We start from the raw sequence: 26771 nt of genomic DNA on the forward strand, positions 1-26771 counted from the left end.
ACACCCACTTACCATCACTGAGTTTTCATATTTTTAATTTTCTGTAGGAGTAGTTGTCTATAAATGAAAAGTTGATTGTACTAATTACTGGGAGAACTGTTGAAGGCACTTAAGATGGGTGATAGTGTATATATACAAGTGTTCTGAGAGGCTTCGACTATCCTGGGGAACGATATCCTGTAATATTATATTAACTAGTACCTGTTGGGTGTGGTGGCACAATTCCACCTGTAATTCCAGCTTCTTGGGAGGCTGAGGCAGGAGGAGCACAAGTTCAAGGTCAGTCTCTACAATTTAGTGAGACCCTGTCTTTAAAAAAAAAGAAAAGAAAGAAAAGAAAAGTTGGGGCTGGGGATGTAGCTCAGTAGTAGAGGGTCCCTGGTTCAATTCCCAGTATTATCCTCCCCACCCCCATGACAGATCATTTAGGAAAGAACTGTTTATAACCCAGTAGAGAACTAACCACAACCTTCAAACAGGTTGTTAAGTCATGAAAAAAAGTAATAAATTAGCTATTAAATATTGGGAAGAATTAGAGAACTGAAATTAAGCACTACTGATAGAGGATTTATTTGTTGAACTTTGCTTGTGGGATTTCAAAAGCTTAAATTGTGCTTTTCATTTGATTGGAACTTAAATATAAATGTGCTAAATAATGTTCATAGGGAAATATAGTAAAGACTTGGTTAACAACCAGATACTTTTTTTTCTACTTTAGTAGAAACAAATCATGTGTATCTATTCAGTAAAATGCCGGGCAGATTTTAATTTTGAGATCTATTTGTTTTGATGTGGTAAATAGTTAATACATTGAATGAAAGAAATAGTTTATAAAATTAAATATAAAGATTTGTACCACTGTTACAGTTTTTCTAGTTTTGGAGTTTTTCCTTTATCAATAAATGTATCTAATTGCCTGCTACATATTAGAAATTATAGAATTAAGCAGATTATTTTCAGTGGCGTTTATGTTCACAACACACCATTTTTTTTCAACTACTTCATGCAATCTGAAGTGCTTGCTCTATCTTTTCCTGTGCATTTATTTATAAGGCAAAGGAATGCATATTTTGCTACCAAAGATATTATTTTGAGCTACATATTTGTCCAGGACATAGCAAGCATAATAAATATGGTATTTTACCTTCATGAAGACATAGTTTACATAATTTTGCTGGAGACAGGCTTTGTATGTATGTGTATATTTTTGGACCTCTGCATTAAATGTGTCCCAGATGAAATGATTAGAGAAAGATTACAGTAAGGTTATCTTTGTCTACCTCTAGGTATAGTCTTGTTTTCTCTTGCTGTAATAAAATACTTGAGGCTGGATGCTTATGAAGAAAAGTGGCTTATTTTGCTTAAAGTTTTGGAGGTCATAAAGCATGTGGCCATGGCTCTGGTGAGACCCTGTGTGGATGGTGTCATAATGGCGGGAGCAGGTGTGTGAGAGAGAAGGATCACATGGTTAGATGGGAAACCAGAGTATGATTCAGAGGTTAGACTTGATCTTTTCTAACAGTCATCTTTCAAAAACTAACAGGGTCTCACTAGAACTGCTTAATCCTGTCTAACTACTTAATTCTGTCATAGAGTGGTGCCTCCAAGAACCTACCACCTATCATGAGGCCTCGCTTGGTAAATGTTCTGGACCACATTAGCAGCATGCTCAACGACTGCACTGGAACCAAACTTCCAACACATGAACCCCCTGGGGGATATACTCAAACTATATCCAAATCATAGCAATAAAAATAGACATGGTAGAAAGATTACTGCTTTATTTGGGAGATCACAGGATCATGTTGGGCTTCACAAAATCATTCTGAACTGAAATTCTATCTCATACTCTCCTTAGCTTCACGTTTTAAATACATGTTGTTTGAAGATTTTTCAAGGCTTAATTCACAAGCATAATTTGAATAAGGAGACTTAAAAAGTGTACTTGAATGTACACCATCTGTACAGTGTTACATTAGTGTGCTACAGAAAAAAATTACTTTGAAAATAACTTAGCAGTTGTGTCAGATCAGCTTCTCTTTATTAATGTTGGCCCTCGGGGTGTGTGTGTGGTGTGTGTGGTGGTGTGTGTGTGAGAGAATATGGAGTCCATTTATTTGTTTAGCAGCATGTATTTATGACAAAGGTTTGGAGTTAGTAAGTAAACTAGCAACTCGTTTGAGACAGTACAGCCTAATTTGCTTTGTTGCAGCTTATTTGGACCTTTGCCAAAAATACTAGAGAGAAAAATCACATTAGGTTAAGATAGGATATCATTCAGAAGAGTCAAAGAAATAGGGTAAAACAGTTTTAACATTTTTCATATATATACTACACTGTGTCTGAATTGGTGTAGTATTATTATTGGTGTTTATGTTGTTATGGGGCACAACTTAAGAACAGACCAATCACCACTGAGAAGTCCAAATTTGAGAGACTTTATTAACCGGCCAGCTGACTGCCTCACACAATGCCCCAAAAAATGGCTACTGGGAGAACAGCCCCAACTGTAGAGTTGTAGGGGTTCTTGTACCAAAAATCACATCAATCATAAGTGTCCTGTTGCTATGATTCGAAATTACAACTAACATCATGAGATCATCAACAGAGGGGAAAGTGGATCAAAATGACCCTTACCTAGGTACAAACTAAAGAATGGTTTACTAACATCCACACAATCACTGTTCACATGGTACATTGTTTAGGAGCAATAGGAATCAAAAGAGAGCAATTTTTCTTTACATAGGAATTGTCATTCTGTATTGTTAAACATGTCACACTAAGTAACTGATGGGTACAGAGGCGGGGTGTTCCCATGGGAGAAGTTTATTTCATACATAACATGGAGTGTCAGAGCAAAATGGAGTCTGTTTAGTCATTTCCCTTAGAGTCTGGCCTATAACATTCTCATGGAGCCAGATTTGTCAGCCCATCACAATGTGTGTTTTATTGGTACATTATATGATACCTAATAATGGAACTTGTTCTTACGTATTTGTACATGTACACAATAGAACAATATAATTTGGCCAGTTTCCAAACTGGTGTATTATTATCTTATATATACATTTGTGTGTGTATGTGCGTGTAGTAGTGTGTTTATTTTGTGCAGCAAGTGGCTTTTAAATATGGGAAGATCCCTGCCCCCCTTTGGATGTGTCTTTTATAAAAAATGATGATTCCTTCCTCCCCACCCCCACCTCAAATTGATGTGCTGGGGATTGCATCCAGGCGTCACTCATGCTAGACAAGCTCTCTACCACTGAGCTTTATACCAGTCCATGATCGCTTCTTACAATGATTTAAAATAAAGGATGAGAAAAGAACTTAGGTTGTTTTTGGTGTAATGGTGAGAGTGGGGAGTGGAGATCTTAGGTACTGCTTTTCTGCTTGTTTAGAGACAAGAGTTGGGGAGCGGTCCAGTGTGTAGAAGTATATGAGGAAGAGCTAATTATGGAGATTTGTTTCTATCCTCCTGTTGTCCTGGGGATTGAACTCAGAGCCTTAAATATGCCAAGTAAATGCTGTACTACTGAGCCACATTACCAGTCCCATGGAGGTTCTCTTTTTTGATATGACTTGAGGTCTCTAGGTATGGCCCTCTTTGAATACCTTACTGCTCAGAAGCTCTGGAGCCATGTTGTTGTAATCTACCCTCAGCTGGTTAGTAGCTCTGTGATCTTGAACACAGAATTTACTTTCTTTATGCCTCAATTTTCCTATTAGAGTAGGGATAATAGACTTCATCATATAAGAATTGCCAGTTTTAAAGGAAATAAGTATATGTAAAGTTCTAGTGTGGAGCTTGGTGCATATCAAGAGTGTAAATATTAGCTAACAGTGCTTTAATGACCAAGTTGTCTAGTCTGAGTTCAGTAGTGAAGTTCTGTGAGAATATTTTACAATGGCATAGTTTTTAAATAGTTCATTGAAAAGAATGGGAAAGTGCTGGGATAGTTTTTCGAATGATGTGTGTTATCCATTAGCATTTAGTGTATCACATAATGTAGAGTAGAAGTTCAGAGATATTGAGAAGTCTGTAATTGAGACTTAATGTTTTTAATTTTTGCTATACTGCTGTGATGCAAAATATGTGTATTAATTGAAAACAGGAAAGAGTGGGATAGGATAGCACAACATGTGTAAGTTCCTTTATCTTCTTTCAAATGTTAGCTATGGGTTTCTGTTTTCTTCCCTTCATCCTTTTTGAATGTGTAAATGATTATTTCATAAGACTGTCCCTCCCCTCTCATTTTCATGAGTAAAGAGGGTCATACACTTATTTTTATCTCTTAAAGAATTGAAAAACTACATGTAAAAATGAAATTACACTCACATCTCTCATTCTGCAAGAAACTCGAACTCAAAGTGGATCAAAGACTTAGGCACTAGAACAGAGATCCTGTGCCTCATAGAAGAAAAAGTAGGCCCAAATCTTCATCATGTTGGCCTAGGATCTAGGATTTAACTTCCTTAACAAGACTCGTAAAGCACAAGAAGTAAAATCAAGAATCATTAAATGGGATGAATTCAAACTAAAAAGCTTTTTCTCACCAAAAGAAACAATCAAGAATGTGAAGAGAGAGCCTGCAGAATGGGGGAAAAATCTTTACCACCTGCACCTAAGATAAAGCATTAGTTTCCAGGATATATAAAGAACTCAAAAAACTTAACACCAAAAAAAAAAAAAACAAAAAAAACAAAAAACCCAAAAAAACCCAGAAAAGCAAATAACCCAATCAATAAATGGGCTAAGGAACTGAACAAACACTTCACAGAAGAAGAAATACAATTGTTCAACAAATATAAGAAAAAATGTTTCGCATCTTTAGCAGTTAGATAAATGCAAATCAAAAAACTACTCTAAGATTTCACCTCACCCAATCAGGATGGCAGTTATCAAAAATACAAACAACAAATGTTGGCAAGGATGTGGGGAAAAAGGTACACTCATACATTGCTGCTGGGATTGCAAATTGGTGCAGCCACTCTGGAGAGCAGTATGGACATCCTTAGAAAACTTGGAATGGAACCACCATTTGACCCAGTGTCCTACTCCTCAGTTTATACCCAAAGGTCTTAAAATCAGCATAGTTCAGTGATGCAGCCTCATCAATGTTTATAGCAGCTCAGTTCACAATAACTAAACTATGGAACCAACCTAAGTGCCCTTCAACAGATGAATGGATAAAGAAAATGTGATATATAATCACACATAATAGAATTCAGCCTTAAAGAAGAATGAAATTATGGCATTTATGGGCAGATGAATGGAGCTGGAGAATATCTGAAACAGAGCCTTTTTTCCTTATATCCCATTGGACAGAATTTGATCACCAGGCCATAACTACAGAAATTATTGCAAATCTGCCTTTTCTTTGTAAACATGTGTCTAATTAGGTTTAGGGGTTCTATTAATAAAGAAGAGAAAGGATACCTGAGACATCTAGAATCTGAAGCAAGTTACAAAACAGTGTTTATGTAAATTGTAAATATTGACAATAATGTGATCCTGAACACCGTAGGCAATTTTTAATATTTGTTAATTCTGGGAAAGGGAACTTAATGTCTGAGGCCAGGACTTGGAGAGAGAATTTTCAATAGAGACACCTTTTTGAATTGATGATGTGTAAATTCACTTATCAAAATAATAAATGAAATTTTAAAAAATCTAAAGGTGAGGTCTGATATATAAGTTCAGGAATAACTATATCATTAAGAATCAATCATGCTTAAGATTGTCATTTTAAGTAAGTTCTCATTAAAAAAAGAATGTTGAAATTAAACAAAATGACAAAGAAGTTGGTTCTTTGAAAAAATAAATAAAATTGGTAAACCCTTAGCCACACTAATGGAGAGAAAGAGAGAAAACTCAAATCACTAAAATTTGGGATGAAAAAGGAAACATCATAATGGCCACTCCTGAAATACAGATGATAATCAACCTATTTTGAAAATTTGTACTCTAAGAGAAAATCTTGAAGACATGGACAGACTTCTAGAGACATTGGACCTACCCAAATTGAAACAGGAGAACATAGAAAATTTAAGTAGGTTTTTTTGTGTGCGTGTTGGCGGGGTGAGGAGGGTACTGGGGATTGAACTCCAACCTTCTTTTTTGTATTTTATTTGGAAACAGGGTCTCCTTGAATTGCTTAGCACCTTGTTTTTGCTGAGACTGGCTTTGAACTCACAAACTTTCTACCTCAGCCTCAGCCTCAGCTGGGATTACAGGTGTGTGCCCCCGCCCCAGCTAAGCAGAACAGTTTCAAGCAATGAAATATAAGTTGCCAGCAGAAGCCTACCAACTAAGAAAAGCCCAGGACCAGATGGATTCTCAGGTGAATTCTACCAGACTGTCAGTGAAGAATTTGCAATATTCAAATTATTCCACGAAATATAAAAGGAGGGAACCCTTCCAAGCTCATTCTAGAAGTAAGTATCACCCTGATACCAAAACCAGACAAAGACACATCAAGGAAAGAAAACTTCAGACCAATATCCGTGATGAACATAGATGAAAAAATTCTTAATTCTGAAATGAAATCGTATACAAAACACATTAAAAATATAGTGCATCATGATCAAGTGGGGTTCATTCCGGGTATGCAAAGTTGGTTCAACATAAGGAAATCAATAAATGTAATTCATTGCATCAATAGATTTAAAGACAAGAAGCATATGATTATCTCAATAGATGCAGAAAAAGCCCTTGGCAAAATACAGCATACATTCAGGTTCAAAACACTAGAAAAACTAGGGATAGTAGGAACATACCTCAACATTGTAAAAGCTATAAATGCTAAACCCAATGCCAACATCATTCTAAATGGAGAAAAATTGGAAGCATTCCCTTTAAAAACTGAAACAAGACAGGTAAGCCCTCTTTCTCACTTCTATGCAACATCGTCCTTGAAACTCTAGCCAGAGCAATTAGACAGACCAAAGAAAGGGATATGAATAGGAAGAGAAGAGCTCAAACTATCGCTATTTGCCCATGACGTGATTCTATACTTAAAAGACCCAAGAAAACACCATAAAACTTCTATAACTCATAAATGTATTAGCAAAGTAGCAGGATATAAAATTAACATCCATAAATCAATTGCTTTCCTATACATTAGTGATGAACCAACTGAAAGAGAAATTAGGGAAACAACCCCATTCACAATAGCCTTAAAAAAAAAAAAGGGGGAATCAAAAGAGGTTGAAAGTTCTCTACAATCAAAATTACAGAACAGTAAAGAAAGCAATTGAAGAAGACCTTAGAAAATGGAAGGATCGCCCATGTTCTTGTATGGGCAGAATTAACATTGTCAAAATGGTGATACTTCCAAAAGCACTATACAGATTTAATGCAATTCTTATTAAAATCGCAATGACTTTCTTCATAGAAGTAGAAAAAGCAGTCACAAAATTCATTTGGAAAAATAAGAGACTCAAAGTAGCCAAATCAATCCTTAACACGTACTGTGAAGCAGTTGGTATCACAATACCAGACATTAAATTACACTACAGAGCCATAGTAACAAAAACTGCATGGTATTGGCACCAAAACAGACATGTAGACCAGTGGTATAGAATAGAAGACAAAGAGACAAACCCACATAAATACAGTTATCTCATCCTAGACAATGTATGCCAAAAACATACATTGGAGAAAAAATGGCCTCTTCAACAAATGGTGCTAGGGAAAACTGGAAATCCATATGTAGCAAAATGAAATTAAACACCTCTCACCCTGTGTAAAACTCAACTCAAAGTGGTCTGTGGCATTAGACCACAGACCCTGTGCCTAATAGAAGAAAAGGTAGGCCCAAATCTACATCATGTTGGTTTAGGAAACAACTTCCTTAACAAGACTCCTAAAGCACAAGAAGTAAAATCAAGAATCAACAAATGGGCTGGAATCGAACTAAAAAGCTTCTTCACAGTAAAGGAAACAATCAAGAATGTAAAGAGAGAGCCTACAGAATGGGAGACAATCTCTGCCACCTGGACCTCAGATAGAGCATTAATCTCCAGGCTATATAAAGAACTCAGAAAAACAAATGACCCATTCAGTAAATGGGCAAAGGAACTTCACAGAAGAAATACAGTCGATCAACAAATGTGTGAAAAAATGTTCAACACCTCTAGCAATTAGAGAAATGCCAACTAAAAGTACCCTGAGATTCCACCTCACTCCAGTCAGAGTGCCAGTTATCAAGAATACAAGTAACAGTAAATGTTGGCAAGGATGTGGGAAGAAAGGTACTCTCATACATTGCTGGTGGGACTGCAAATTGGTGCAGCCACTCTGGAGAGCAGTATGGAGATTCCTTTTGAAAACTTGGAACCACCATTTGACCCAGCTATCATCCTACTCCTTGGTTTATACCTAAAGGACTTAAAATCAACATACTACAGTGATGTGGCACATCAATGTTTATAGAAGCTATGGAATCAACCCAAGTGTCCTACAACAGATGAATGGATAAAGAAAATCTGGTACATTTACATAATGGAATACTACTGAGCCCTAAAGAAGAATGAAATTATATCATTTGCTGGTAAATGGTGGAACTGTAGACTGTTATGCTAAGTGAAATAAGCCAATCCCAGAGAACCAAAGGTGAATGTTTTCTCTGATAGGTGGATGCTAAATCACAGTTGGAGAGGGGGTGGGTACGGAAGATTAGATATACTTTGAATGAGACAAACGGGAATGTAGGGAATGGAGTGGGACTGGGAATAGGAGAGATAGTAGAATGAATCAAATGTTACTTTTCTATGTGTATATACGAATACATGACCAATGTAATTCCACAGCATGTGCAACCAGAAGAATGTATAATATTCCTTATATGTATATTTTGTCAAAATACATTCTATTGTCATGTAAAGAGGAGTTAGAAAGGCATTTAAGTTAGAAAAAAGGAGAAAAAAAATGATGTGGAGGAAAATAAAAATTTCATAAAGGAATCGCCTTGCTTTCACTTGTAATGTCTGGCAGCCGAGTAAATGTTCACGATTGAGTAGGTGCTCATTGATTAGTATCTAGCGTAATACTAAGTAATATATACATAACATAAAACTTACCATCTTAACCATTTTAATTGTGTAGTTCACTGTTGTTAAATACATTCACATTGTTATGCTGCCAGTATCCAAAACGCTTTTCATCTTGCAAAACTGAAACTCTATACCTATTACATATTAAGATGCTTGTAATATTTATCCCCTTTAACACCTTTAACATAAGATGGGGTTGTTCCTTTTCCCCTAAATTAGGTTTAGCACCCCAAATCTGAAAATCTAAAATTCAAAATGTTCCAAAACCCTAAATTTTTTGAGCACTCACAGGTTATTTCATGTAGAAAATTCTGTATCTGACCTCCTGTGAAAGGTAGCCAAAATGAAGGTGCATTAAAATAATTGTATAAGATCACCTTCAGTCTTGTGTATAAGGTATACATGAAGCAAATAAATTTTGTGTTATATTTGGGTACCATCCCTAAGATTATGTATATGTAGACATTTTAGAGTTTGAAAATATCTGAAATTGGAAATATTTTGGTCCCAAGAATTTTGGATAAGGACTGCTCAACCTATAGTAGTATTGAAATTATGTATTGCCTGGTCTTTTATTGAGAAACTTGTAAATTTTAAAAACCATGATTCTTAGATAATTCTTCTTAAAACTTTATATTTTATTTTTTCTTGTATGATTCTTAATAAGTTGTTAGAATCATAGAAGCTCAAAAATAGAGCTTAGTATTATATCCAAAGTAAGAAGTCTTATTTCTTTCTCTCACTCAAATAGCTTAGTACTTTGTACTTCAGTTCTTTGTATAGATATGAGCCAAAGATGGTCCATTTAATTTCAGGCATGTTTTAAGTTTTCTTCCTTTCTAATTGAACTCAGTTATGCTTTTTTTTTTTTTTTTTTTGTACCCGGGAGTGAACCCAGGGGTGCTTAACCAGAGTCACATCCATGGCCCTTTTTATTTTTAATTTTGACACAGGGTCTCACTAAATTGCGGAGACTGGCTTTGAATTCACGATCCCCCTGTCTTAGCCTCCAGAGCTGTTGGAATTACAGACTTGTACTAGTGTGCCCGGATATGCTTGCTTTTAAGTCAATACCCAATCAGTAATCTGATACTTGGAGCTACCCAAAATGTAATTAATCTTCTCTCCTAAGTGATAGCTTTTTAAATATTTGAGTATAACACCCCTGATGATTCTCCTCAGTTAAAAGAAAAAAATAAATATTTTTTTGTCACTGGAATTGAACCAAGTACATGGTAAGCATGTGATCTACCACTGAGCTATATATACACATAACCCCCAGACAGTTTTAACGTGACAGATTATTTCCACATCCTTCAACAAATTGTAGCCCTCTCTGTTATCACCTGATAAAATATAATACTGAGAACTGAGGATAATGTTAGCCATCTGATCATATTAGACTTTGGTGAACTGATTGTTGTTGATCTGTATAATATACTTTATTAATTTGTGCCATGAATACTTTTTAGTAGGCATATTTCATGGGCGACACATTGATTTGTAATCTGCTTAAATCCCTTAATCTGCTTTAAGGTCTACTGGCTACTAAACCATCTTGCATGTGGCTTTTAGACATGATAAGCAGATTTGCTTGTTTCTTTTTTTTCAACCTAAATTTTTCTGTTCATTTAAAATCATTGGGGTATTTAAATCTACATTTTAATTTTTTCTATTTATGTGTCACCCAGCTATTTCAGTTAACCTTCTAATTGAGGAAAAAAAAAAAAAAAAACCCTGTGCTTAAAAATTCTAAAATACTAACAGTACATTAATTTAGTTGGGCACTGACTGTATTCATCATATAATATTTAATACTTAACATTTTAAAAATAATTTAGTTATATGTGTCCATGGCAAGGATTAGCTTGAGGGGTAATGATAATGATAGCTATAAACTGTTATTGTTTTAGGATAACTGAATTTTCAAATAATAAAGCAGAGCCAGGTGTGTAGGTGCATGCCTGTAATCCAAGCTACTCAAAATAAAAAGGGCTGGGAATGTAGCTCAATGGTAAAGCACCCCTGGATTCACTCCCCAGTACTAGGGGAGCCAATTGGGAGGGGAGCAAAGGAGATGCCAAACACAAATTACAGTGAGTGTTGTAGAAAATCGTGCTAAGATGGGAGGAAGATATCCAAGCTTTTACTTAACTGGGAGAATCTCTGTTTACTCTCCTGTGCTCTTAATATTTAATGATAAACTTTATTTTCCTCCTAAATGTGTTTTTATGGTAGATGGTGAAGATTATAGATTGTGTAACCTACTGGCTGTAAATAGTTACAGGATATAATAGTGATTTTGGTGGAGGGTATTGCTCAATCCCATTAGAAGATATTATGAGTTTTGTAGGCTTTTCATTTATAAACTTAAGAAATTTGCCTTCCTAATACTTAATAAATTGATTGACTGTTCAGTTGTTTTCAGCCTTAAAAATATCTGTATCTGCACTGTCCAAAATTGTCACTATTAGCAATATGTTTGTTTTAATGTAAATAAGTATTCAATGAAACATTTAAAAAATTCAGTTGTTTATTGTACTAGCCATGTTTTACCTGCTCAAGAGCCACACATTTCCACTGGCTATCACAGTGAACCGCACAGATTATAGACTATTCTGTTATCATTGCAGAAAATGCTTAGTTAAATATTGATCTAGTTAGAGATGATTTTCATTCAAATATCCTACTATCCTTACACTGAAGGTATAGGATGAATCCTAGGGGAAACATAACAATTCTTTAATGATTGTTACATAAAGAGAAATGATACAGGTTAGTAAAAAAATCTAGGAAAGAGATTAGCAAAATAAAGTTTTCACATGTGCCCACTGTAGCATTTCTATTTTTAACATTTATTTTATAATCTAGTCATTTTTCTGTCCAGTTATGTACAAGCACACACTGTATATGGGGATGGTTTTACTTGTGCATATGCAAAATAAAAAGTACAAGCCAGAAGGAGGGTTTCTTTGTGTTACCCAGGCTCTTCCCAAACTCCAGTACTCAGGTAGTACTCCTACCTCAGTCTTCCAAGTAGCTGGGGCTACAAGGGTGTGCCACCACATCTTGCTTAAAAGTAACCCTTCTAATAGGAAATATTTTTGGTTTATGGTGATACCAAAAGCTTGGTTTGGTCATCAGTGCCGATACAGTAACAAGGAAAAGGTTTGAGAAAAATGAAAAAGAAATTTTAGTGCTTTGCCTAGTAGAGGAGAAACACAGCGGACTCCTGTCCCAGATGTTGTGATTCTAACTGCCAGTGGGGAACAGTAGGCTTTCAAAGAGGGGATACAAAGGTTACACTACAGCTGTGCCCTGTCAAGAGTCATAATTCATTTATGGCCTTGAGAGAGAGCTGATTTTTAGATCTGCACGTGCCCTGAAATCTGGAGTCCTTCATTCCTTTGGTCCATGAACCCAAGGACAGATAACTTGGCCTATGATAGGATAGATAACTTGGCCTCAGACAGGAAGGAGGTTATATGATTTCTTCATGGTAAGGGAAGGAGAGAGGGAGAAGGAGGAAAAAGAAGATGTGAGTTTTAAAGTAAGCTGCAGTGGTGGAGCAGCAGCAAGGGTTATATTCAAACCATGAAGTGGACCCCTGTTACAATAGGTGTTTACCAGCACTTTTTCTAAATCTAATTCTGTATCATCTATGTTTACCATTAGCCTTTCGAATAAAAAAATTTTTATGAGTATTAGAAACTTATTATTTTTTCCTTTGAATGCTCATTAAAAATTATATTAGGATTTGACTGTATCTGATATAAAAATTACCTTAAATGTGTCAAATACATTTATGAAATTTTACTATGAAATTGTAACAAAGTGCTTAGAAATTTTATCCTGCCTTTTTACTCATTTTCATCTTGTTTGTTATTTAGCTTTGTCAGTATCATCTTTGAACATCAATGTCAATTTAGTAGGTATATAGTGGCTTTGTGGTGAAATTGTTAAGAATTTGTTAATCTAACCAGAGTGTATGGGTAGGTGAATTTAAAATCCACCCATTCTCATTTTTACCTGCTTTTAAATGTTTTACAATGTTTAGAGATGTGTATGGTATTAATAATTTCAAACGTGTTCCTTTGTTTTTAGAGAAAGGGAAGATAGGCAACAGATAACCATAGTAGTGGTATGGCATTAAGGGTGGTAGGAAGAAGTAAAGGATGTTGGCATCTTTTTTGCTTAGACCATTAAAGAAAATTTCATTGAGATTTTATTTATTTTATTTTATTTTATTTATTTTTTTAGAGAAAATGGAAAGAGTTTCATTGCTTTGCTAGCAAAGGAGAAACACAGGGGACTCCTGTCCCAGAGGCTGTGATTCTCGTGATTTTTATCTTGAATACTTTTCACCATGAAAACACATTTGCTTATAAATTTAATGTTAATCAGCTCTAAGAAGTTGTCAGAGTAGGAACAGTTTCTAAATATTTTAAAAAGAGTTTAAAAAAAAAGACAACTATTTTAAGGAATCTTATTTACAATGTCATTATTAGCTTTAGAAAGTCATTTTGTTTAACATAAAATTAGGAATTGTCATTCTGTGGCCCAGTTTTATAACTTTCTCTCATGTTATAAAGCTCTGTAATAAATTGCATTTTTGTGCTCTAGCCATCTGCCAGATAAGAATCATATATGCCTTATATAAAAAAGATCTTGTAATTCCTTGCTTCCAAATTATAATGATTTCTGAGACATCATTGTAGCACTCAGACTCTTAATTAATAGAGAAGGAGAATGATTAGTTTTTGGTGATTGTGATTTGGTATGTATGTACATTGAGATAGCTAAGGGTGGAATGGGAACTGAAGACAGATCTTTTAGAAATCTTAGGCTTTAAGCATGAGAAGAGCAGCCCAAATTCATCTTGTGTAGGATGGGTTCTCCAAACTTGTTTGGGTAAGTTGTAGGATATACATTTTGAAACTGTTCATAAAAGGATCCATATTTCATAGGTGAGGAAAAACAAAGATCTTCTAAGTTAGGTAATCATCTCAAGAAAACTCTGAAAATGGTGGTAAAATAAAATTTTTTTTTAAATGGAAACTATGAGTTCCTCTCTTTGTGTGCACCAAACTTAGAAGTGTATCTAGAGATTTGAGAAATCACACTATTTATTACTTTAGTGATGCCAGGACATGCACAACAGAGCAAGCAACATTGATGGAGTATGTAGTTGTTAGCAGGGAAATTTTGATAAGGTATATTGGGCAGCTTGAAAGAGTCAGTAGTAAAGTGTCCCAGGTTCAGTCCCAGCACATAATAAAAACAAAAAACCAGAATTGAGAGAGAGACACTCCCCAGTGTCTGTAGCAAATACATTTGGAGTTTGTAGTTAGGCTATAGAACTCTTTTCTGTGTCATGCATTTTTCTCCTGTAGTCTCCTGGATTATTATTATTATTATTTTTTTTTAAAGGAGTGGGGTGTGTGTGTGGGGGGGTGAAGAATTGATGTCCTTAAGATAACGTTTTTTTCTTTGGAAAAGCAAAAGCCAGAGTGAGTGTATAAGCATGAATTGGAGTTAAGATTAGGAATGGAGTTAGAGGTGGTATGTTTGAAGTATATCACAAGGAGAAGATAAACAAAAGGTTGTCTTTGGTAACTTAAATCTGGTAGGTTCTGGCAAAAAAACCAGTTCAGTATAAATGGCTCAGTATAAATTCTATTTTTATTACTCTGGAGATTCTGTAAATTCTCACATAATTCAATATATTTCTTCCTGCCTGTGAGAAAGATGGATAATATTTATATTTGAGGATAGGTTTGTTATGTCAACAGGGACCATAATAATAATTTAGATTTTTCAATTTATGAATAAAGCCATCAAAGTGTTCCTTCATTATTTTACTTGGCCAGTATTGTTTGCATTTTAAAGATGGAATGATCACTTAGACCTTAACTAGTGGGTCTTTTAATAAATACTTAGTAAAGGAAGCTATTCTTTCTAAAGAATACTGTAATGAATATGTCTGAAAAAGAAGTGAAATATATAGATTTCTTAGGTGATTGAATGGAAAATATATGCATTATCACAGGAAGGATATGCATTTTGGGATTTTATCTTTTTCTTAAATATTTGTATTTTTTATTTCTAGGCTGTTCGCTGCTACGAATCTCTAATCTTAAAAGCTGAAGGAAAAGTGGAGTCTGATTTCTTTTGTCAATTAGGTCACTTCAACCTCTTATTGGAAGATTATCCAAAAGGTAATTTTTTTCCTTGTTAATTTCTATTTGATTAATATGTTTAAAGTAATTATAATTATACCCTATGGAAGGGTACTACCATTTTTACTTCTAAGAAATTGTAAGCTCATGAACATTATAAACAGAAAGAAAAGTGGAGTAGATGAAAAATGTTTAACTCTGTGTAAGTCATCAGTGAGTTGTCCATTCAGTAAAACTTACATATGCAAAGTCATTTTGGTCTGCCTTGTTAAAAATTCTTCCCTTTAAAGACTCTGCCATAGTAGAAAGTGAGCCATTTTTCTCATTGGAGGAGGTCTGAGAAGTTCCTTGTGAGGGGGACCTCAACTCAGGGGACAGTGGGGTCCTTAACAAACTTTGCAGAAATGAATTCAGGGATGTGTGTCAGTCAGAGGTGTATAACAGATTTACTTAGGAAAGCAGAGACACATTCAAGGAGACTGTGGAGTATCTTGAGTGAGAAACGCTTCTGGAGTAAAGCAAGGAATACACATTTAAGGAATAATGTGGCCATCTCAGGAGCAAGAGATAGCAACCCTTTGGCCTGGGCCATTAATATTTACAGAGGGACAATAGCTAGGGGCTGGAATAGAGGTGGAGTCAGGGCCAAGTTAGGTGATTTTGTGCTTGTTTTTCTAATGCTTACCCTCTGTCAACTCCTATCATGTTACTTTTTGCAGACAAGGAAGCAGGCCAAATGCACAGGCTGGGTTGCTGATGAGTTGTTTGTTCTGCATTTTAGGGTGCATGAGATTTTCTTGCATTCCACTGATTTCTGGGCACTTTGTTTTGAGACTCTGTGTACCTTCCGTTTCCTGTATCCTCAAATTCTTATCTCAGTTTGATACAGGTATTTGTACATTGGTGGGTACTTTGGCAAAGTAATACATACTGGGCCTTTTTCTTTATCTTGGCTATAAAACCTGTCCACATTAGTTTGAAAATATTCGAATGAAAATCTGATCTGTAGTCATGGTGTTGTAAGGTAAATAACACAGATATTGATCACATTTGAGCTGGAGCCTTGGATAAAACCAGTTCTTTATTCATTGGAAAATTTTTCCTGGCTCAGTGGTAGAGTGCTTGCCAAGTATGTGTGAGGCACTGGGTTCAGTTCTCAGCACCACATATAAGTAAATGAATAAAATAAGGGTCTATCAACATCAAAAAAAAAAAAAAAAAAAAAAAAAGAAAGAAAAGAAGATTTTTCCTTTAAGAAATGAGTGAAATGACTGAAAAATAATTGGTCCTTAAAGATATGCCTTTTTTGTGGTACCAAGCTGCCCACTCATACCATTACTCACTTAGGAAGTTAATAGCACCTCCACATAACCCCTACCTCCATACCAAAGGATGAATTCACAGCAAAGGAAAACTTAATTTACAAGCAAGAACATTTTAAACTTTTAATAATAGTAAACATCTTGATGTGCAGTGGTTGTGTAATGCTTGTTTTTAGCAAGTACGTTCAGCAAGCAGAGCATATGATAGTTTCAGAGCTAGAGTGAAGGATTGTTGGTATTTCATGTTGATGTTTTATTATACCACTTGAAAATGCAGTTTTAGTCTGAAAGATGCATACTCTGTAATATTTTAAGTTAGGCTTATTTCCCAGTTTAGCTCTATTATTTACATCTTTAGATTATATAAATATCTTTGAGTTTGTCTTCTAATCTTCAAAAGCGAGGGAGATGATAGCTCAGGGGTTTGTGATTGTTATGTCATACTGGTTGGTACTAAAGAAAATGGCTTCATTTCAGCAGGATAGTAGGTATTAATAATTACTTAACATTTCATTAGATATTTTAACTTCAGTTAAAACTGGTAACTTAAAGGTAGCTATTATATACAACAAAAATATATAGAATACTGTGCAATCTATTTTTTTAATTGCTACACCTTTATGTATTTGAAGAGTGTACTAATTTGACAGCAGATAAACAGACTTGAAAATTAGATGTATGTTTGGGGCTGTATGTCCTTTCTCCTTAGTGGTCCTTAAGTAGTACATCTTTTAGCTTTAATACATTATTAGTTGATGGACTTAGCTATATTTTCCATCGTAAAAAGTTTGGCTGTGAAGATAATGAAGAATCCAAGGATATTTGGATTTGGGGGCGGGCAGTAAGGTAGAGTGTGGGGCATATGGCAGCTGGGCTATGTTGGCAAACTAGCTGATGGGATTGATGGGAGTAAATTGGGAGAAGATGGATAGCCTTAGGATCTAAGTACTTGAAAAGATGTGCTCCCTAGATCTATTTACTCTGTTGTATAGATGAACTGACCATTGAAAGGTAGGAAGGAGCTTGATTAGTTTATAATAAGAGGAAGAGGAAGGAGAGAATGGATATAGAGGTATACTTAGGTATTTCAGTATATTTTAATATTTCAAGCTGGTGGCTTCTGTTTACTAGATGTGAATTGTTACTTAGTTTTTTGAGTTTTCCCTGAGACTTTTTGGGCTACATTCCTTCCCTCTTAAAAAAAAAAAAAAAAAAAAAAAATCCTGTTAAAATGTGAACTAGTGAATTTTTCCTGTGTATTCTCTTCATCTTTCTAAAATTCTGAAACTAGAACCAGTTTCTAATAGCATACTTCCCTCTCCCACATACTCACCCACACTGAAACCATCTCCACTACCAATTTGTAGAGGCATTTATTGCCTTAGGCTTCTTCTTCCTTCTTTCTTTGGAACCTGTACAAGATAAGAGAACCACCAACCCCAGGCAATTAAATGTTTATTTTTAGACAACACATTATAAACCATAACTTTCTGGAAGTAAACATGAACCATACAATGAACATGTAATTCTGTGAGCAAACTGCTTAGGTATTCTTATATAGGGTACTTATGACTTTGTTATTTTGAAGACAGTTCTCCCAATTATATGTTCTGATTTGTTGTAAAATTTTTTGTATGAAATTTTCTGAGCACAGAGTTTGTCTGAGTTGAGTTCCTTGTAAAAAGCTGCTTCTACTTCTGCAATACTAAATGGTAGAACATGTTTGTGCACATTTTGGACTGTACTTTTTCTATGCTTATTTATTTTGATCTTGCCTGCTTCCTGTCTTATAGGAATTCCTAAAAATTTTTGGTCTACAGATGGCATACTTTGGTTATCATTACTATTATGAATTTATTCATTCAATTTTTTTTTTTTTCTGTTATTTCAGTTGAATTTGAAGCAGAAGGGAAAAAGACTGCAAAGTATTTTCTTAACCTTTCTGTCTGGGAATAGGCACAGGGAGTTAAAAAACATTTCTGTCACTTGATTTTGCTTCTAGGAATTTATTCTTAAAGAGTAATTGGATAGGAGATTCTGGGAAAATAGGGGCTCAGTGCAGTAGGCCTAATGCTTTAGGTTGGATTCTCTGGGAAGGAGTGTAGCCTGTAAGTAATATTTTATTAAGAACTTACCTTTAGGATCAACACCTGTGGAAGGTGGAGAACAGAACCAGGATTGGACAAAGGGAAAAATTAAGCTGTGACAGTCTTGGCCAACTCCATGGGGAGTTTTGGAGCCGTAGTGGCCCTTCAGAGCTGTCCCAAGTTGGGCCAAGATGGCCATACTCATATACTGCACTGATTTGATACTGTGAGCAAGCCAGCCTGGGAAGGAGTTTGACCTTGAACAGGGTAGTTCTCTGCAGCTGAGGCAGGTCTTGTAGGAACTCCTAGCTAGAAGCTGTCAGCGGGCAGGACTCCCAATAATCTCCCTTGAAATAGGATTTGAATGGTTCTTTGCAGTGTCTACCGTACCTCCTTTCTACTTTGATCTCCACAGCAAAACCTATTAACTTCTGCTGAACCAAACAACGAATGCAAACTGTCAGACTGCCTTAAACAATGGAGACAGTACCATAATTTCTCTTCTTCAGATTGGAAGACAACCTGAAGACAGAACCTGGGTTTGAAGGACAAGCATATATATATTCAGATCTTAGGAACAACTTAATTAATAGAAAATATGTGTAAACATATATGAATATGTGTGATAAATTATAGGGACAGAAAGCCACTGAGTTAAATTAGTTGCTTAGAAAATCAAGTAGTTAAGTACACAGAAGTAAATTATAAAAAGAACAATTGTTGTCATTTTTACATGAGAGATATTGAGGATTCCAGAAGGCAAAAAATTAGTTGCAAGAGTATAATAATGAATCATTCCTCATGTTAGTATGAGAACTTTGAGACCCTTAAAAATAATTTCTTCACATTTCATGTTAGGCTGAATGTTCCCCAATCATAAGTCTTTGAAGTTCTGGTCAGTGAATATGCTTATCTGTCACTTATGGGCAAAATAGGACTCGGGTGTTTCGTTCCTAATCAGGTAAACATGCTGGGAGTTACTAATGTGGGAGAAGTCTTAAGTCAGAGTTTGGTTTGAGCTTTGGGAGGCAAGCGCTCTACCAACTGAGCTATATCCCTATCCCTCTTTTGTTCTTTCTTGTGTCAAATGACAGTACTCTCTCCTGGGATATTTATAGTATAAAACAAAATGCATGTTCTTTAATGATGAGTTTGGTTTGTACAAAATTATCAGTGTTTTTGATCCATTCACTATAATCATTCTGAAACAGGTTTTAGGTATTTTCCCTAATTTTCTGTTAAGAACTTTAGAAAAATCTAGTTATGACATACTAAGAATGTTTTTCATGGATAGTTAACTGAAAGATTAGAAATTAGAACTGGGCTTAGGTTAAAGGGATTTAACTAGAGAGACTTCGGGGATAGTTATTTGTATAACCTTTAGAGTTTTTTTTTTTAATATATATATTTTTAGTTGTAGGTGGACACAATACCTTTATTTTATTTTTATGTGGTGCTGAGGATGGAACTCAGAGCCTTATGCATGCTATGCAAGTGGAGCCACAACCCCAGCCCTGCTTTAGAGCTTTAATGATTTTTTTTTTTTAATTAAGAAACAAAATATATTAGAATCTTAAAATTAAATCCCAGTCCTAATGGAGGTGAAGTATAATTATTGAGAAAATGTGTAAATGAGTGGAAAGATAAATGATCATGGAAGAAATGGCTCATTTATAATCTTTTGCTGCAATTTAGAGTATCACTTATCTGTGACTTTGAATTTGAGGGTTTGTATTTATTTCTTAGCTTACCGTGTTCTTGTATGGATGCCATGTTTCTCCCAACTGATAATCACTTGGGTTTCTTGTACCTCAGTTTGAGTTACTTTGAAAGGCATCTTACTATTTCGCTAAGGGCTCCCAAATTGTGAAAGGGAACTTTATGAAGTCAGGTGATATATATTATTAATCAGAATATTGAAAACACACCCTCCAAATTTGTTGAAATTCCATAGCATCATTAAAAGGACAGTCTCCAGGTTTGGTATGGTGGCTTCACAACAAGAGGCCTGGGCTTCTATTGATTAGGATGTTTTTAGACACGAATATCAAAGATCTCATTCTAGCCTACACAATAAGGAGATTCATTACCTCACACAATTGGAAGTTCGTAGGTTGGTTGTACTATAGATGCAATTTCAAGTCTAGAAGGATCCAGGTATTTTCTGTTTGTGGTCTTCTTTGAACTTGAAGGATAGATCCCCTGTGGTGATAGTTAGTGATATATGCTTCATGGAAAAAAGGTGAACATTATTCAAATGAAAAGTTACTTGTTCAGATATATAATGTTGTATTTGCATAATCTCTCTCCTCTACCCCCTATTTTGCTGTCTTGGGGATCCAACTCAGGGCCTTATACTTGCTAGGAAACACTGTTCCACTGAGCTATATCCCAGCCCAGTGCTTCCCTTTCTGAACATATTTAGAAAGTTCTTTGTGTGGTATTCGTATATGTGGTTGTTGACTAATAAATAATTTGGAAACATTGCATATAGTTTTAGAAAATGTTAATTTCCATTTTTGGTTCATGTTCAGTCTCGTATTTAATCAGGAGATAATATTTTATTTACCATTTTGTTGAAGAAGCAACTTGATCACAAGTGTGAATGTGTAGCATGTTGCAAAATTTCTTTCCTGGTTTCCAGCCCTTAATTCTTTTCTCCCTTTAAATTGAGCATGTAAGACTGTTAAAATTGACACCCACTTACCTGCTGTACTTGTTAAGAAATGGAATGGTAGTTGGTACCCTAGCCTGTGTTCTCTCTTGTTATACCCTCTTCCTTTCCTCCATTCATACAACCCATGTCTGACTATGCTGTTCAGTGTTCTCCTGGTTTTCTTTTTCTTTCCTACTTTATTTTTTCATTTTTAAAAGGCACAATAGTAAGATCCTTCAGTGAGATACTGTTTAATTTTGAAAAACTGAGCAGCAAGCACAAATGTAGGTATATTAGGAAAGGGCCTTATTGTTACAATTAGAGGAGGGTCTCAGCAGAGTAAAACTATAAACAAGAGAGTCTGTGATATTCTCACTATTGGTTTCTCAACAGTTTATAAGAACCCCTTTGGGGGAACACAGTGGGCTAGGGTATATATGGATCCTGGCAAAGATGCTACCCAGAATTAGTACATTTTATAAGACTAATAGGGACTGAATACTGGAAAATCAGTCAGGAATATGATCAGTGGGAGTAAGCAATTCAGAAGTAGAACACAGTGGAGCACTTAACACTTGAGAACCCAGCAGATCATCCATTTTATAGAAAAGTGAAGGGAAAACATAGGATCTTAATCAGAACATGAACAAGAAAAGCCAAACCCAGAGAATAATTTGGTCCAGGTTGATCCAGATACTCAGTTCTCAGGCTAAGAGGAGGTTAGAAGGGGGCCAGGTGTGGTGGTACACACCTGTAGTCCCAAATCCCAGCCCCATCCTTTTATTATTATTTTTTAGTTGTAGATGGACACAATACCTTTAATTATTTTTTTATTTTTATGTGATTCTGAGGATCAAATACCCAGTGCCTCACACATGCCAGGCAAACACTCTATCACTGAGCCACTACTGTAGCCCCCCAGTCCTGTCTCTAGTACAGTTTCTCTGATTTTTGTTTGTATCCTGTTTGTTTATTTTTGAGGGGGAGGTTTCTTTATTCTTTATTCTTCTACTTACTGAATTATTCATTTCTCCTTTCATACTTTGTTCTCTGAATTGTTTTATTTTTCTAGAGCATCCTATTTGGTCTCCTCTCCCCTTGAAGGCAATATTTTTCCTTATCTAAGATGAAGACTGGTACTTTTTTGAAGTAATTTTTCCCTTGCATAGTCTTCCTTTTTTACTATTTTATCTTTTTGGTTACTTTTATTGTATTTGTGTTAGTCTCTTATTGGTTAGAGGCTTCCTTTAGATGTCTGGCAGTTCTTAGCCTTCCACATTTTAAGATTGTAAAACCTGAGAACTAGAAACATTTAAGCATGTGGGTGGAACTTTTTGAATATGATCTACCTAGATTTTTGTTGGAGAATCTATATCTTTTTTGATCAGATTGCTTCAGATATGTCAAGGATTGTGTAAGGTAGGTGAGAGAGCTGACTGCTTCTCAATTTTTACCCTAGTCCTCCTTGAATTTTAAACCAAAAGTTTAAAAAAATCCTTCTATAGCTGATCATCAGAAAATAATATTCCAAGTTTGAAGCCAGCCTGAGCAACATAGAGAGTCCCTGTCTCAAAATAAAATGATTTTTTAAAAACAGGCAGGGGATGTATCTCTAGTGGTAGAGCTCCCCTGGATTCAATCCCTAGTAACACCTCCCCTTACCCTCACCACCACCACCACCAACAACAACAACAAAAAAAAAGGAAATTTTACTTTATTACTTATATATAAGCAATTGAGTGTTAGTTACTGTACTAATTCCCCCACTGATTGGAAATCTACTGCCTGTCCCCAATTCTGGCTTCAATACCACCTATATTCTTTGCTAATTCTTACATATACCCCAAGTCTTGTTTTGAGATTTCAGTTTTGTTCCTATTCTAATTAATTTATAATAGTGCCAGTATCTGATAGAGCAAGTTTTCATTACTTAACATGTTTGTCTTAACTATCTTTCCTTCCCTATTTAATTTTATGAAAGTATTTCAGGTAATATACAGTTTGCTTCTATTGTACATATGTCTATTAATTTATCTATAAAACTTCCTGGTGTACTAGAATGTATCTAGAATGCTGCTGCTTTTGCCCTAATTCTGTAGCCCTTTTTACTGCCTTGGTCTTTAGAGTACTGCTTAGTACTAGCTGTACTTGGAGGATCAAATGGGGATCTTTTAAATGTATAAATTTTTAGCTTCTACGAGATAATGACTTAATTGGGATGGGTTGAGATGTGCTCATCAGTTTCTTTTTTTAAAAAGGGCGTTTTCTACCAATAATAATGTACATGTGTAACTTTTAGTTTTCATTTTTACCCTCACTTCATTGAATTTTTAGGTTGATAGGAGCTACTTTTAAGTTTTTCAGAGCCTTTTATGCCTCGAGATAGATTTAGGAGTATAGGTTGACCTATTTTGAAGTAGAGTTGGAGTAAGGTAATGGGGTATTGGTTTGTTGATGGAATGAAAGGAAGCGTCAAAAAAGAAATAATTCCTTTGTTTTTTGGTTTGATCCTAGTCATTCTTGGCAGTTGGGTTCCTTGTGAGAATAAATAATCTATTATATTCTGGAATAGCCTTGGGAAAGCATAATCCTCTGTTAGTTTTGGTTTCTGAGGAAGGTCAAGTTCATCCAAGGGGTTAGCCTAAATTATGTTCAGTCGTAGGTCTAAGATTTGATAATGGTTTATGTCCTTGAAGTCTGACTAAGGAAGCTCCAGAGTTTTAAATTGCTGTTTTTTTAGAATATCACTATCTGCATGGAGGTGGGTATGGTGGGAGACTTTTTAGAATGTTGCTTTAAAAATATATTATTGATTTTGAAATGAAACATAATCATGACTCATAATTATTTCCCTTCTTTCAGCATTATCTGCATACCAGAGGTACTACAGTTTACAATCTGACTACTGGAAGGTTAGTACACATTTGCATGCCTATTGGTTTTGTTAGCAGATTATTGCCAGTTATACTAAAAATGAATTGGAAACCCCCCCCCCCCCTTTTAATTGCTTGAAAATATTCTAGAGGAAAGAGCCTGGAAAAAGGAAAACGAGTATTTTGTTTATGCTGTCTTATTTGAACCACCTTGTATTTTATTAAAACATTTAGATTCCTCTGACATGTTTTACTTGCCAAAGATGATACTAAGTGAGAAAAGTTAGACTCACGCATAATCAACCAACCAACCAACCAACAGTAACAAAATGATTCTTTTGTTTTCTTGTCTTAAATTGGTACCTAGGAATAAAAAAAGACTGCAGATAGGTTTATAAGTCTAAACCAGGAAGGTGTAATGAGAAAGTTATGGAATCTTTCTTGGTATAGTCTGTCTATATTTGGAGCTCTGAGGAGGGCAGAATGTGACTATTTTAAAAAGACCTACCCAAATGAAAAACTGAATAATGACGAGTCATTTCACTTTCATATCTTAGTTTAAGTAATCTTTCAGATCATGTTTACTATTAAATATAAGTTTATTGACCACTGGAGCTCTTTATCTGAATTCACATTTCAGATTTTTTTATGGACTTTACTTTTCTATTGTGTAGTTTATTTTTTTGATTTGTAGAAGTTTTAGATGTAGGTACTCATTCTAGACAAGACTTACTCTGTTTGGGAAAGCCCTTCAGTAATTAGTTTGTTCAGAGAGGCTATGTAGAAGTTTTAGAAATATATTCGGTAATTTTTTGTGTGTGTTCATGTATGGTGCTGGGAATTGAACCTAGGACCTCACACATGTTATGCAAGCTCACTACTATAGAGCTCTGTCCCCAGAGGTAGATTTATTTTTAAAAAGTGTATTGAAAATAATCTTCTGTAGTCTGCATCTTTTTTTTAATTTTTATTTTTTTTGTGATGCTAGGGATTATTTTCTTAAAGCTTTATGAAGTATAATTTACATACTATAAAATGCAACCATCTTAGCTATGTAAATCAGCAATTTTTTAGCAAATCCTCAGAGTTGTTCATCTATCATCACAATCTTAATTTTACATGTCTGTCTCTCCAGAATGAAACCTCATGCCCACCTTAGCCCCAGACAACCACTCATCTGTTTTCTGTCTTTAGATATTTGTCTTTCCTGGACATTTCATGTAAACGGAATCATATGTGGTTTTTTGTGACTGGCTTCTTTCCTTAGTACATGTTTTCCTATTTCATCAATGTTTATATTTTATTCTTTCTTATGTCTTACTAATATTCCATTTTATGGATATACCATATTTACATATTTTATCTATCCATTTATTAATTAATGGGTATTTGGGTTGGTTTTTTTGGTTACCAGGGATTGAACCCAGGGGTGGTTTACCACTGAGCCATATCCTCCACCCCTTTTTACTTTTTTATTTAGAGACAGAGTCTCGCTGAGTTGCTTAGGACCTCACTGAGTTGTCTAGGCTGGCTTTGAACTTGTGATCCTTCTAACTCAGCCTCCCTAGCTGCTGGATTTGGGTTGGTTTTTACAGTTTAATTATTGTGAATACTGCTGTGAACATTTGTGTACACATTTTTGTGTGGAAATAATGTTTTTAGTTCTCTTGGATAGGTAGGAGTGGAATTATTGGGACATTGGGTAAATCATTGTTTAACATTTTGAGAAACTGCCAGAACTTTTCCCAGTGTGACTGAACAACTTTATATCCCTGCCTGCAACATATGAAGGTTCCTCTTTTTTTCATATCTTGTTCAACACTTGTAGCATCGTATGGTTTTTATCTGCATTTTTATACTGACTAATGATGTTGGTCATGAACATATTAGCTACTTATAGGTCACCTTTGGCAAAATATGCATTCAAATTCTTTGCCCATTTTTAAGTTGGACTTTTAAATTTTTTGAGTTATATGACTTCTTTATATGTTCTGGATATAATTCATATTTTAGATATACAATTTGCAAATTTTTCTTAAAGTTTGTGACTTTTCTTCACTTTCTTGTGAAAGGAAATAAATCAGTATGTTTTGAAGTACAAAAGTTTTTAATTTTGACGAAATTCAGCTTACCATCCTTTGCTTGCACTTTGGTGTGGAGTTAGGCAAATCTAATTCAGAGTCACTAAGATTTATTCCACGGTTTGTTTAGTTATTTGCTTCTGCAGAGAGAGTGTCCTAGTAAGTAATCTTTTAACAGTATCTTTCCATATTTTTGTAAGTCATTCTTTATAGATTCATTTAAAAGTGGGATTGTTGAGTTTGAGTGTATTTGCTTTCTGGGAACTGAAGCATTTTGTATTCCTTTCAATAATGTGTGAGTGCTTGTTTTTAAGTCTATGTCAGCAGACTTTTTTTTGCCAGTCTGATAGGTGAGAAATGTTATCTTAGTACAATTTTAATTAGCAGTTTTATTGTTAGTAAAGTTGAGTATATGTTAAAGTTTAAAGTTTGTTAAATGTCTCCTTTTTGAAATACATGTTCATGTCTCTTGCCCATCTTTCTACTGGGCCATTGTTTTCTTTCTCCGTTTTATATAGT

General features: G+C 35.0%; 1 protein-coding gene across 15 annotated transcripts in view; it reads left to right on the forward strand.

The window, feature by feature from the left end:
- The window catches only part of Kdm6a (lysine demethylase 6A), a 207337-nt gene that overhangs the window by 67454 nt on the left and 113112 nt on the right, over positions 1-26771 (forward strand). For all 15 annotated transcript variants that reach the window (XM_047536340.1, XM_047536342.1, XM_047536341.1 and 12 more), the window contains exons 3-4: positions 15164-15272; positions 24161-24210. In XM_047536340.1, coding sequence (XP_047392296.1) covers positions 15164-15272; positions 24161-24210 — 159 coding nt within the window. The remainder of the gene's footprint in view (positions 1-15163; positions 15273-24160; positions 24211-26771) is intronic.

This window comes from Sciurus carolinensis, chromosome X, assembly GCF_902686445.1.
Source record: "Sciurus carolinensis chromosome X, mSciCar1.2, whole genome shotgun sequence".
NCBI lineage: Eukaryota > Metazoa > Chordata > Mammalia > Rodentia > Sciuridae > Sciurus > Sciurus carolinensis.